The sequence below is a fragment of the Heptranchias perlo genome, unplaced genomic scaffold, assembly GCF_035084215.1.
Source record: "Heptranchias perlo isolate sHepPer1 unplaced genomic scaffold, sHepPer1.hap1 HAP1_SCAFFOLD_60, whole genome shotgun sequence".
NCBI lineage: Eukaryota > Metazoa > Chordata > Chondrichthyes > Hexanchiformes > Hexanchidae > Heptranchias > Heptranchias perlo.
In genome coordinates this window covers 6,003,148-6,017,500 of record NW_027139623.1, presented here as the reverse complement: position 1 = coordinate 6,017,500, position 14,353 = coordinate 6,003,148, and the positions used below count along the sequence as shown (strand labels likewise).

Genomic DNA, 14,353 nt, shown 5'->3' with positions numbered 1-14,353 from the left:
AGCAAGATGTGTAAATGATATCGTGAACCGAAAGAATTGCATTTGAAGCAGAGAGCCAAAGACACGCCAATAACAATTGCAGCTTTTCATTTGATTTGATTTTAAATAGCTAAGTTTATGAACTGAATCATGCTTCTCTAATTTCCCGACTCAGATTCAAGGCGTCAGTTTATTTTCTTTCTCTGAGACACTTCACCCGGCAGCGTAATGTTGGCGAGCGGTGATTAATTTCCCCGAGAACCAACAGGAAGAGAGCCCAGGCCGGAGGACCACGGGAGCAGTGTCTTCTGCACCAATCGCGGTGCTTGAGGGGTGGAACCTGGGTCGGCGAGTCAGTTGAGTTTGTGGGAACCCTTGTTAATAATTTATCTTTTAAAAGCTCAGTCGAGATATATTTTGTCAAGAAAGTAGTTTTAATATTTGTCAGTATTTTTTTTACCTGGAGTTCCTATTATTAGTTTCAGACACTTCAGTGCTCAGTGGATCAAGTGTTTAAATGTCATTCATTTCCCTCTTTCCATGTCGCCTCCGAGAACTCTGCGTTCTTCCAATTCTGGCATCTTGTTCATCCCCAACTTCCTTCGCTCCACCATTGGCGGCTCTGCCTTCAGTTGCTGAGGCCCTGAGCTCTTTGACCAAGCTCAGTCCTAATGTCTCCTTGTTTGGCTCAGAGTCAATTGTTTATCTGATTACGCTCTTGTGAAGTGCCTTGGAACGTTTTACTACGTTAACGGCGCAATGTAAATGCAGGTTGTTGTTGATCTGCTAACGTTGGCCTCAGCTTTGCCGGACATAATCAGCCAGGGACGGTGGCTGTGATGCTCCCCGTGGTTGAAATGCCGACAGCTCGCTGTCTCGGCTCACAAGTACAGAATTACCACTTGGCCGGGGACTGGAGGGCAAACAGTGACTGGGCCCGAACCCCACCATCACGCAGCACCTTCAGGAGGGAAAGGGAGAAAAAATAGAGCCTGCGATGAATCTAGATTTCAAACAGCGAGGACGTGTCAAGGAGGGAGAGTGTGGGACGGAGAAATTCGCAGCTTAATAGGGGCAAGGAGGGAGAGTGTGTGGGACGGGGGATTTACAGCTGAGGAGGTGCAAGAGCGGAAAGAATGTTCCAGAGAAACCAGAACTGTCTGTTGTGAATTTGTATCCTGTACTTACAGTGATGATTTTTGTAAATGAGGAGGACAGATGCATCGACTCGGCTTGTATTGTCTTGAATTTACAAGATTAAGGTGTGATCTAATTGAGGTGTTTGAGAAGATTAAAGGATTTTATAGGGTAGATAGAGAGAAACTATTTCCTCCAGTGGGGGAGTCTAGAACAAGGGGGAATCAACTTAAAATGCAACCATCCGCAATAAGGTTGTGGATGGCAAGGGCCTTGTTCAGAAGTGAACGGACATCTGGAGGGAGATGAGGAGAGAGGAGGTGACTGATTAGGCAGTGCCTATAAATGAAGGAGAAATGATGACTGGTCAGGCAGTGCCAAAAATGAAGGAGAAATGATGACTGGTCAGGGAGTGTCTGTCAATGAAGGAGAAATGGTGACTGCTCAGGGAGTGTCTATAAATTAAGCAGAAATGGTGATTGATCAGGGAGTGTCTGTAAATGAAGGAGAAATGGTGACTGGTCAGTGTGTGTCTGTAAATGAAGGAGAAATGGTGACTGGTTAGGTAGCGGACATCACCAAAAGTGGGAGATATTACAGATGGACAGCTTACAGGCAGCTAGAGGGAGGGACACTGTGTTGAAAAGAGGACAAGAGCATAAACACCCAGCCAGAGACAGCACCTTCAGGGAAGGAGAGGGACGGGAACCAGTGAGTGTAGAACTGAACCCAGTCAGAGTCAGCACCTTCAGGGGAGGAGAGGGAGGGGAACCAGTGAGTGTAGAACTGAACCCAGCCAGAGTCAGGACCTTCAGGGGAGGAGAGGGAGGGGAAAACTTAAATAGAAGGAAAAATGTTGGAGGTGGTGCGATGGGTTTGGATTTCAGCAGAGGGAGGAGGGTGAGTGTGTGGGACGGGGATTTACAGTCTGGGAGAATGAATGGGAAGAATGTTCCATAGAAACTGGAATTCCCAGTTCTGAATTTCTATCCTGTATTCCCTGTATTCACAGTGAAGTCTTTTGTAAACTCCTTTTACAGCGTATTAGAAGGGGAGGATTTGAAGATGAAAAAATCAAACCAAATATCACATAGAGACCTGACAGTCACTCAATTCACCAGCACCTGAAGATCATCGGCCTTTGAATATAGAAGGAGTAATGTTTGTCTGTTCTGTCTGTGGGAAAAGATTTCGTACATCAGTGTAACTGGAAAATCACCGAGAAACATACACCCGAGTGAGAGTGTTCCAGTGTACTGACTGTGGAAAGAGCTTTAACCAGTTACACAGCCTGAAAACACATCATACCATTCACAGTGGGGAGAAACCAAACACGTGTTCTGTGTGTGGACGAGGCTTCAACTGATCGTCCAACCTGGAGAGACATGAGGACACCAGCAGCACGGAGAAACCGTGGAAATGTGGGGACTGTGGGAAGGGATTCAGTTCCCCGTCCCGGCTGGAAACTCATCGACGCAGTCACACTGGGGAGAGGCCGTTCACCTGCTCCGTGTGTGAGAAAGGATTCATTCATTCATCCAGTCTTCTGACACATCAACTTGTTCATACTGATAAGAAACCTTTCAAATGTTCTGAATGTGAAAAGAGCTTTAAAAGTAAAAAGGATCTACTGGCACACCAACGCACTCACACTGGGGAGAGGCCGTTCATCTGCACTGAGTGTGGGAAGAGATTCACTCAGTCATCCCATCTGCTGATACACCAGCGAGTTCACACTGGGGAGAGGCCGTTCACCTGCTCTGTGTGTGGGACGGGTTTCACTCTGTCATCCGGCCTCATTGAACACCAACTTGTTCACACTGATAAGAGACCCTTTAAATGTTCTGACTGTGAGAAGAGCTTTAAAAGAACAAGGGATCTGCTGAAACACCAGCGAGTTCACACTGGGGAGAGGCCGTTCACCTGCTCTGCGTGTGGGAAGGGATTCACTCAGTCATCCAACCTCATTGAACACCAACTTGTTCACACTGATAAGAGACCCTTTAAATGTTCTGACTGTGGGAAGAGCTTTAAAAGAATAAGGGATCTGCTGAGACACCAGCAAATTCACGCTGGAGAGGGTCCGTTCACCTGCACTGAGTGTGGGAAAAGTTTCACTCATTCGTCCGACCTGCTGAGACACAAGCGAGTTCACACTGGGGAGAGGCCGTTTACCTGCTCCGTGTGTGGGAAGGGATTCACTCGATCATCCCACATGTTGAGTCACCAGCGAGTTCACACTGGGGAGAGGCCGTTCACCTGCTCCCTGTGTGGGATGAGATTCACTCACTCATCCAACCTGATTGAACACCAACTTGTTCACACTGATAAGAGACTTTTTAAATTTTCCGACTGTGAGAAGAGCTTTCAAAGAAAAAAGGATCTGCTGACACACCAACGCATTCACACTGGGGAGAGTCCGTTCACCTGCTCCGTGTGTGGGAAAGGATTCATTCAGTTATGCAGCCTCATTGAACATCAACTTGTTCACACTGATAAGAGACACCTGAAATGTTCTGTCTGTGAGAAGAGCTTTAAAAGAAAGTGGAATCTGCTGAGACACGAACGTAATCACACTGGGGAGAGGCCGTTCACCTGCTCTGTGTGTGGGATGGGATTCACTCAATCATCCCACCTGCTGAGTCACCAGCGAGTTCACATGTGACTGCAGGGGTTGGATTCTACTGTTATTGCTGATGTTAATCACATCCAGGACTGAACCATGTTCATTCTGACAGTTGGGGTTTGTTTCTGATGTTAATAACCCCTTTTTACTGTATTCTGTACAAGAGTCAAATAAATCAGCTTTCCTTTGAAGACAGTGTGTCCAGTGCTTGACATCTTGATGATAAGGCAAGCTGATTGAGGATTATTATGAAGTGAGTCGTATCCATCTTAGAACTGAGTTCCTATACCTTTTAAAAGATGGATATTCAAGACATCCAAGTCTGACAGGACTGAATGTCCCAGCACTGACTGTGTGTATGACAGGACTGGGTGTCCATGCACTGACTGTGTGTATAACAGGACTGAGTGTCCCAGCACTGACTGTGTGTATGACAGGACTGGGTGTCCATGCACTGACTGTGTGTATAACAGGACTGAATGTCCCAGCACTGACTGGTGTATAACAGGACTGAGTGTCCCAGCACTGACTGTGTATAACAGGACTGAGTGTCCCAGCACTGACTGTGTGTATAACAGGACTGAGTGTCCCAGCACTGACTGTGTGTATAACAGGACTGAGTGTCCCCGCAATGACTGTGCGTAGAGTGTACATGGGCTGTGGGAGGAGATAAATGGTTGGGGTAGAATCCATGATAGGGTGGAGTGACATGGGGTTGTCGGAGGAGATTAAATCTGTTGGAGGAGGTTACAGAGATAGGGAGGGGGCGAGGACCATGGAAAGTTTTGAACACGAGGATGAGGATCTTAAAATGTCGGACCGGGTGCCAAAGTACGAACACACGAACATAAACTTACGGTTCACTGACCGGCAGACAGGTGGTGAAGACATTGATGTCCGCGGGGGAACAGTCAGGGTCACAGCAGCAGTCAAGTTCGCAGAATCCGCCAGTCAGGTCACAGGTACAAATGGGAACGGCTGGAACAAGACACACACAGTGAGATCTTACAACAGAGCACGGACGGTCTTAAAGACCACCTCCCTCCCTTGCAACTGTTGCCACTGGCGGGAGGGTCGGTAACCAGAGGACACAGATTGAAGGGAATTGGGAAAAGAGCCAGAGGGAGATGAGGAGAATGTTTTTAGGCAGCGAGTTGTTCAGATCTGGAATTCACTGCCTGAAAGGGCGGTGGGAGCAGATTCAATAATAACTTTCAAAAGGGAATCGGGTCAATCCTTGAAGGGGGAAATTTGCGGGACTGTGGGGAAAGAGCAGGGGGGAGTGGGAGTAATGGGATCGCTCTTTCACAGGGCCGGCACAGGCGCGATGGGCCGAGCGGTCTCTTTCACAGGGCCGGCACAGGCACGATGGGCCGAGCGGCCTCTTTCACAGGGCCGGCACAGGCACGATGGGCCGAGCGGCCTCTTTCACAGGGCCGGCACAGGCGCGATGGGCCGAGCGGCCTCTCTCTGTGCTGTTTGATTCTCGCTCACTTTTGGGCTCCGACCCACGGCCCGTTTGACGGGGAGGCGGGAGAGTGACTCCCCCCCGAGCCCAGCTCGACACCGGCCGCTGACAGAGTGGAGATTCAGGAGGCCCGCAGGAGGCCCCGAGTAACTTCCCCCGTCACCCCACCCTCCCCACTCAGGCCACTCCCGGGTGCGGGCCCTCCCTCTGTCGGCCTCGCCCCCGCCCACAGCACCGCCCGCCCGCCGTCATCTTCCCGGCGCCGGCCTGTTGCTAAGGGAACGCGGCACAGGACCCGCGCGGCGCATGTGCGGCATCCCTCTGGCCCGAGCGGCACATACGCCTCGTGACGTCAGCAAGCAAAGGTGTGTGACGCTTCAGAGTGTCACGTGGTGGAAGGTGTCAGCCCTGGAGACGGGGGGAGGAGAGAGCTGTCAATCAAAGTGACCGGATTCAGCACTCACTGCGGACAGGGTTTGGAGAATTTGTTCAAAATGCAAAACGTGCAAGAATGAAATAAAATTTGAAATGCAGCAAAAAAGAAAAAAAAAACTGCAAATACAATAAGCTGAATTTAAAACAGAAATGTCTAAACTCACATAAGGCTGATGGTCTGGGTCCTCCCGGCACTATTAGTCTTCTCTACCTGGGGTATTGGATGAGCAGAATGCTTGAATGTAACTTTTTTTAATGCAGATGGCGCTGGATGTATGGAATGGACCAGCGAGTGAGGCAGTGGGGCCTGATTGTATCAGCAAATTCCAGAGAGCTGAAAGTGGTACCTTGGGATACGACAGCCTCGAAATTTAAAATAATTTTTGGTGCATGTGCACTAGTTTTTTTGATTGCTGTACCTGGACACCTAAGCCTCTTTGCTCCTCGACAGTCCCCAATTTCTCACCATTAGGAAAATTCTCCTATTTCTCACCTGGTGCCAGCAATAGAATTACATAGAATGTGCAGAAGGTCCATGCCGGGGATTATGCTCCACATGAGCCTCCTGTCACCCTTCTTCATCTAACCCTATCAGCATATCTTTCTATTCATTGCGATATGACAGCCTAGAAATTGGGATCTTCAATGTTATTTTTGGTACATGGTGCGCTCGCTTTCCACTCTTCACCATCCAATAATAACAGACCTTTATTGTTTGGTGTACCTGGACACCAAACCCCTTTGCTCCCCTACAGTCCCTATAGATACTCGTTCCATTACTCCCCACATCTTTAGTATTTACTCTCTTCACTGTCCACTGACAACAGAGACGGTGAGACTGGAACTTTTTTTTTGTATTTCAAAATATAGTTTATTTCATAAAATTTATGGATGCACACAGTTCAATGTAAATATCACAGTTACAATTCAAAATAATCAATACAGATCGTGCACACTACGATTCAATTTTTACAATTCAACACACAGTATATATTTTCTAAGACATGATGTACAATACAAGGTGAAAGAGCCTTACTCAGTGGACTTTCCCCATAGAGCCTTTGCCTAGGCCGCACCTCGCTTCAGTGTGTCCCACTGCTGTCGGGGGTGCACCCCTCTTCGACTCCATGGTATAGGGATCCTGTCTCTATGGAGGGGGGTTATCACCTTTTGCCCGAATACATGGATCCATTCGCCCACATTCATGTTAGTGTTTGGCAAACACTGTCTGATGTCTTTCACACACCTGTAGAAGCTTGGGGTCAGAGACGTAGGGGGTAATTTCACCTTCACTGCTTGGGCGGTAAACTGACGGATCAGAAATTAAAATCGGGCCGGTTCTTTCAGCGGGGGGAGGGGGGGGGATCCGCTCGACCAGTTCAGCCCCCAGCGATGGTGAAAATTTCCCTCCACGTGTTGTGAACCGGTGCAGTTTGAGACAATGGACCAACTTGTGGGCTTCGAAGATTGATATTAGGGCGGAGGTCAGGAAAAGTGTGGCCGATTTTAACTATCCCCGCCTGGCGGAAATGGGGTGGTAGAGGCGAGTAAATGGTGTCAGGTCACTTACCGCCCCTTTAACGTTGGAGTTCCTGCCTCCACCATCGTGGGTCGGGTCCTGAGAAGAGCGGCCGGAGCAACACCCACCTGTTTCCGGGTCAGACCACGTGTAATATGTAAATCAGAGTATTATGACGTATCTGGGACAGTATTTAAATTTGGTGACGAATGGGAGGAGGAGCCGCCCTATCGATGGGCATTGAGTGATCCAGAACACTGAGAAGTTTATTATTAACTTATATTTTTGGGAGTAAGGATGAGCCGGAGAGCTTTCCCTTGGCCTGCTGAGGCCGTGAGAAATCTCCCGGCCCCTGATCGTCTCAGAAATGTATCAGGAGGTTTCCTTATTGATCTGTGTAACCAGGCCCAGCCTCATGTCCCATTAAACTCCCTGCACTGAGTAAACATTGCTGCCCAGCAGCTCAGAGAGGAAACGATCTCCGGAACTCCGCACTGGAATTTGAAATTACATTAATATTTTACCAGTTAGTAACGGTCCGGGTGTTGGTCCATTATTATTCTGTTCTGGTCAAAACAAATGTCCCAATGAACAGGACGCTGTCTGACCCTGACAGCTCACCCTCAGTCCATCCCACCGGGCAGTCTGTATGATGGGAAATAATCATCAATCGAAAAGGAGGATTTGATTTTATTCATTTCAGGATTAAACATTTAATATTGAAATCATATTATTTCCAAACTAATAACAGCAAATAATTTCATGTTAGAATCACATCTTGTATCATTTCACAATACCGCATTTGTCGGGTAAAATATAATTCCTGTCTGCTTTTTTCCAAATTTATTTAAAGTATTCGATTGATATCAGTTACTTTAGTGAACTCATTGATGTCAATAGATAGTAAAATCAGGCGCGGTGAATAACGGGCGCCCGATCCGCTACCGCCCGTCTTCGGCCACCGCCAAACGTGAAACTCTAATTGACTCTAATTGACTTTTTATTTAATTTCGGATGGAAAGTCTTCAGACGTTTCTATGATTTAACTAATGTAACAATTAGATTCAGTGGGTATTTAAACCCGTTCTTCAGCTCCTCTCTGAATTTAGTCTGGGTCACAGCATAAATACACGTGTTGGTGCAGGAACTGAGAAGTTGAAGCATGAATCCGGCTGACTCAATGTCACTGGCCGGATAGAACTGGGCGTTTGTTATATGCGGAGAGATAAAATAAAAAACGAGTGTGCTCCATAACAATATAAAACTGCCTGATATACTGAATAGTAAAATGATGGATTTCCTTCGGTTCTCCATCTCTGGATCCTTGTGATTCTCTCCATTGCTGCGGCCCCGGAGTCCCCTGCGGACTCTACTGGCCGCTAAAATGTGCCTGGCGGTGAAAACATTGAACAGCAAAATCAGAATGCAAGGCAGACAATACATTAACACAAGATTAAACAAGTCAAACGCTGCCCATGCGGGTGAAGTGAAAAGGGTCGGTTTGAAGACACAACCCCGGGGTACATTGTCCATTATATATTCCGGGTCAAGTGCAAAGTACATGGGAATGTTTAGTAAACAGCTCAGCGCACTCACCACCCCGATAATAACAGCCGCCGTTTTCTCGGTGCAATATTTTGTTTTCAGCTTCTGACAACAAATGGCCACAAATCGATCAAAGGTGAAAGCGACTGTGAACCAGACAGAGGTCGATATGGCCGCAAAACTCAGGGTGAGAATGAGACGGCACACGGGGGTAATGGTCAAGAATGAAACTGGGAAATAAATCTCAACAATGCGCCACATTATGACATCAGTGATAACGACCAGGAGATCGGCCGCCGCCATTCCCACCAGGTAGCGAGTGATACATTTGGAGAGTCCGCACTTTCCTCGGGACAGGATCACAATCGCCACCAAGTTAACTGTAAGAGAGAGAAACGGAAGGAGAGAAATTACTGATCTGAACTGGATCCAAAGCAGCAGTTTGAGAGGATCTGGGGTGAAATTTCCAGCTTTGTTGCTGCATCAAACGGTGGAAACTGATTCACTGACCTGGGCAGCGCTTTTGGGCAGAAAAACGTTTTTAAACACAATTATCAAGAATGCATTGGGAAATTGATACAGAACGTGAATAAAATGAGCACCGGATCGACTGGAAGGGCCGAGTGAGGGGGCAGTGCCGGTGGGGAAGGGAGAAGGGGCTGAAATGTGCGGGAATCCAACGGGCAAAATTCGGATTTGGCTCCAGAGGGACGGGAAAGTGAGTGAGGGCCGGAAAGGTGAGGGGACAAGGAGAGCTGCTGTTGGGTTTGTTGCTGTGGTTGAAGAGAGCCGACAGGGGCTGGCACAAAACGGGAAAGACCGAGATCCGCGGCGGTGTTTTTGAGGCTTTGAATCGGATTGGAAGAGGCAGCTGGAGGCCGAGCCAGTGAGTGAGAGAGGGAGGGAGACGATGAAAAGGACATGTAGGAGGTGGAGGGGTGTGAGGAGCAGATGGTTTGGGAAAGGGGATAAACAGAAGTAACGGATGAGGAGACAGAGGATTCAATGCAGTGGGTGGAGAGGCTGGGATTCACAGGGAGAGACTGCAGCAGAGTGTTAGAGGAAATCTATTTTATAGGTCCCACTCACACAATCCAAACAATAAATTCAACCATTGATTTCTGTGGTTATTGTTGTCAGGGAATATTTCGTTCATTACATAATGTTTCAATAAATTAACTTTGCACATTCGATTAAAACTAAATCAAAATGCATTAATTGAATTAGCTTCGTTCTTTAATGAATTAAGCTGACACATAGCTTCTAGAATAGAGTATCCTAATAATTCAATGCGATCAAGAAATCACTGATTTTATTCATTGAATGCATTTCAATTAAATTCAAGTAAATTGAACATTCACAAAAACAGACTGAGGACCTGATAGCGATAAGCACATCCGGAGCGAGCACAATAAAACTCTCACAATCTGACAACATCCTATTAACACCTTCAAGTGACATTTCCTTTACATAATTGCACTGGAAGTTTCAGCACTTTATTCCGATGAATTATTCACAACGCTGCTGCTCTCTAGCTCTCTCTCATTCTCTGTGTGCCTCTCTCTCTCTCCCTTTCTCACGTTCCTTCTCCCCCTCCCTTTCGTTTTCCTTCTCAGTCACGTTCTCTTTCGCACCTCTCTATCTCTCCGCACTCTCTCTACTCTCTTTCTCAATTACCCTTTTCACATCCGAGTAAATCCTAACATCCCGCGCCTGCTTTCTCCTCACCAGCCCCGTGTTCCAACGATCCTATTCTTAGTGTAAGTTTGTTAAATGGTAAACCCTCTGTGAACAGTTTAATGTTTCTACAGATCATCCCGTTCTCCACCTGTTCACCGACACTGTTCACTTCATCTACAATGCATGGAATGAACAGAATCGAATCCCTCTCCCAGACACACCTCACAACAATTGAAATTCCTTCTCCTGTAATTACAAAGTACACCGTTAGATGGCGGCATTGTTCAATTAACAAAACGCCAACATCACCGCTGCTGCAAAAAATCTACAGATAAATGGAAGGGCTCATGATTCCAACAGATAAAGTGCAAACTGATACAACATAACATCAAAACATTGCATTTTACAGTGAATTCATCGACAGTGAAGCAGAGAATGAGGTGTAAAAGTATCAGCAGCAAACTCAGTTCAATAGGCAGACATCTGAAGCGGCGTCAGATACACACACAATTAAATAAACTTTCAGAATAGTGATAACCAATAAATACATTGAAATCCCAGTTAAACTGAACCATATTATTGTGGAGGGAAGGCATTGCGCTGCCTCCTTGTAACACTGAGACCGTGAGCTGTCTCATTATCAATCACTAAAAACACGTTTATGAAAAAAATATTCCAGGACAGGTTAGTTCCACAACATGAAACTGTGAACAACTCCTGATGGTCTGAGACCAGCTCTTAGCCCAGACACCTGATTCCAATACATTCAGCACAGAGAATAATCCAGTAACAATGCCAGAATTGGATAAACAAAATCGTAAAGCATATAATGCAGCTGCTCCAAGACCAAAAGAGCAGAGACTGAGGACAGAACAGTCCACTGTGTAATACATGATGGGAGAAAAAAAAAGTATAAAGTACAGCAGCAGATTTAATAACGATTTACACCATGAACAGCTGAGATAATGGCTTACCTGGAACTCCAACGGCTGCGAGAACTGGATAATAAATACATTCTATCAGATACATTACTGAATATCCCATTTCTGTGAGAAGCAATGATTTCTGTTGGCCTGGAAACCGCAGCTCCGGCAGGCACTCTGTGTGGATTCATTACAGCGATCCCTGATTTATACAGGGGGTAAATCTCCACTGACACGGTTATACCCCTGATCATTGCTATTAGTTACAGTCATTTGAACAAACAGGCCACATCAGCAGCTTTGACTCCGATGTAAATGATGACGTGGATATATCACAAACTTCTCAAAGTTCAGAACCTTGTCTTAATGAGACCTCTCTCAGGAATAAAGTTAAAAGCTGTGCTCAGAAAGGACTGCTCCAACAACAATGAGCGGCTCCATTTACAGTTTTCATATAATTGTATTGATCATGTTCACTTTTACCGATTCAATTATAAATTTTATAGATTTCTCCACATTATACATTGAATCCAGGGACACAAGCAGACCCGTTTCACTCTGTTCCTGCAGTTTCCCAGTGAAAATATGAATGTTGACACGAAGACAGCCTCGAAAAGAGACCCCATCCTTTCAGGCAGTGCTTAACAACACTCCGTGTGAAAAATGTTCTCCTTATTTCCCCTCTAGTTGTTTTGCCAATTATTGAAAACCGATGACCTCTGGTTATCAATCCAATTATTTAATTACCCCTATTTGCTCTATAAAAACGCCTCATTATTTTGATCACCTCTTTTTTAATTCCCCTTAACCTTTTCTGCTCCAAGGAGAACAAGCCCAGCTTCTCCAATCCCTCCACATAACTGAAGTCCCTCATCCCTGGTATCACCCTGGTAACTCTCCTCTGTACCCTCTCCAAGGCCTTTACATCCTTCTTAAAATGTGCTGCCCAGTGTTGGATACAATACTCCAGCTGAGGCCTCACCAGTCTTTTGTAAGGGTTTAACATGACTTCCCTATTTTTTTATTCAATGCCCCTCTTTTACAAACCCGTGTATCCCATCCGCTTGCTTAACCACCTTATCAACTTGCCCTGCCACCTTCAAAGATTTGTGAATATGCGCCCCCAGGTCCCTCTGCTCTTCCACCACCCCCAAAATATTACATTGAGTTCCATCGAGTTACTTCGAAATTACAGCACAGAAACTGGCCATTCGGCCCAACTTGTTTATGCCAGCATGTATGCTACATACGAGCCTCCTCCCTCCCTACTCCATCTAACCCTATCAGGATACGATATTCCATTATGCCTCTTGTGCTTATCTACCTTCCCCTTAAATGCATCTACGTTATTTCCCTCAACTACCCCTTGTGGTAGCGCATTGCACATTCTTACCACTCATTCGGTAAAGAAGTTTTACCTGAATTCCATATTGGATTTATTAGTGACAGTCTTATATTTATGAACTCTAATTTTATACTCCCTCCCAAGTGGAAGCATTTTCTCTTCATCTACCCGACCAAATTCTATCATTATCTTAAAGACTTCTATCAGGTCACCCCTCAGCCTTCTCTTTTCAAAAGAAAAGAGTCCCAGCCTGTTCAGCCTTTCCTGATTAGGAAAACCCCTCAGTTCTGGTATCATCCCTGTGAATCTTTTCTGCAACCTCTCCAATCCCTGTATATCCTTTCTATAATATGGAGACCAGACTGTGCACAATAATCCAAGTTTGGCCGAACCAAGGCTCCACACAAGTTTAACATAACTTCTTTGTTTATCAATTCTATCCCTCTAGAATTGAACCTCAGTGCTTGACTCGACTTTTTGTAAACCTGCGTCGCTACTTTTAGTGATTGGTCTATTTGTGCCAGAAAATTTTATTAAAATTTCAAAATATGCTTTATTTCATAAAATTTAATGATGCACACATTTCAATGAAAATGTCACAATTACCGTTCAAACAATACAATACAGATCGTGCAAACTAAGATCTCATGATTACAATTCAAAACACAGTACAGATCTTCTAATACATTCTGTACCGTACAAAGTGACATGTCCTTAAATGGTCGCCTTTCCTCAAAGAACCTTTACGTAGGCAGCAACTCACTTCAGTGCGTCCCTCAAAACATACTCCTGGACCTTGGAGTGTGCCATTCGGCAACAGTCGGTCGTGGACAGCTCCTTCAACTGGAATCCAAGGAGGGAGTGGCCCTGGGAGTCCTCAACATTGACTCTGGACCCCATGAAATCTCATGGCATCAGGTCAAACATGGGCAAGGAAACCTCCTGCTGATTACCACCTACCGTCCTCCCTCTGCTGATGAATCAGTCCTCCTCCATGTTGAGCACCACTTGGAGGAAGCACTAAGGGTAGCAAGGGCACAAAATGTACTCTGGATGGGCGACTTCAATGTCCATCACCAAGAGTGGCTCGGTAGCACCACTACAGACTGAGCTGGCCGAGTCCTAAAGGAAATAGCTGCCAGACTGGGCCTGCGGCAGGTGGTGAGCGAACCAACACGAGGGAAAACCTGCTTGACCTCGTCCTCACCAATCTACCTGTCGCAAATGCATTTGTCAATTACAGTATTGGTCGGAGGGACCAGCGCATCGTCCTCGTGGAGATGAAGTCCCGTGTTCGCACTGAGGACACCATCCAACGTGTTGTGTGGCACTACCAACGTGCTAAATGGGATAGATTCAGAACATAGAATCAGAGAATCATAGAAGTTTACAACATGGAAACAGAACCTTCGGCCCAACATGTCCATGTCGCCCAGATTATAACACTAAGCTAGTCCCAATTGTCTGCACTTGGCCCATAACCCTCTCTACCCATCTTACCCATGTAACTGTCCAAATGCTTTTTAAAAGACAAAATTGTACCCGCCTCTACTACTGCCTCTGACAGCTCGTTCCAGACACTCACCACCCTTTGAGTGAAAAAAATTGTCCCTCTGGACCCATTTGTATCTCTCCCCTCTCACCTTAAATCTATGCCCCCTCGTTATAGACTCCCCTACCTTTGGGAAAAGATTTT

General features: G+C 46.1%; 2 protein-coding genes across 4 annotated transcripts in view; one reads left to right on the top strand and one right to left on the bottom strand.

The window, feature by feature from the left end:
• LOC137316839 (zinc finger protein 229-like) overlaps positions 1–14,353 on the bottom strand; it is a 330,353-nt gene that overhangs the window by 37,747 nt on the left and 278,253 nt on the right. The window lies entirely within an intron of this gene.
• The window catches only part of LOC137316700 (zinc finger protein 850-like), a 71,808-nt gene that overhangs the window by 1,495 nt on the left and 55,960 nt on the right, over positions 1–14,353 (top strand). The window contains exons 2-3 of the mRNA XM_067980543.1: positions 2,500–3,763; positions 8,812–8,920. Coding sequence (XP_067836644.1) covers positions 2,500–3,763; positions 8,812–8,920 — 1,373 coding nt within the window. The remainder of the gene's footprint in view (positions 1–2,499; positions 3,764–8,811; positions 8,921–14,353) is intronic.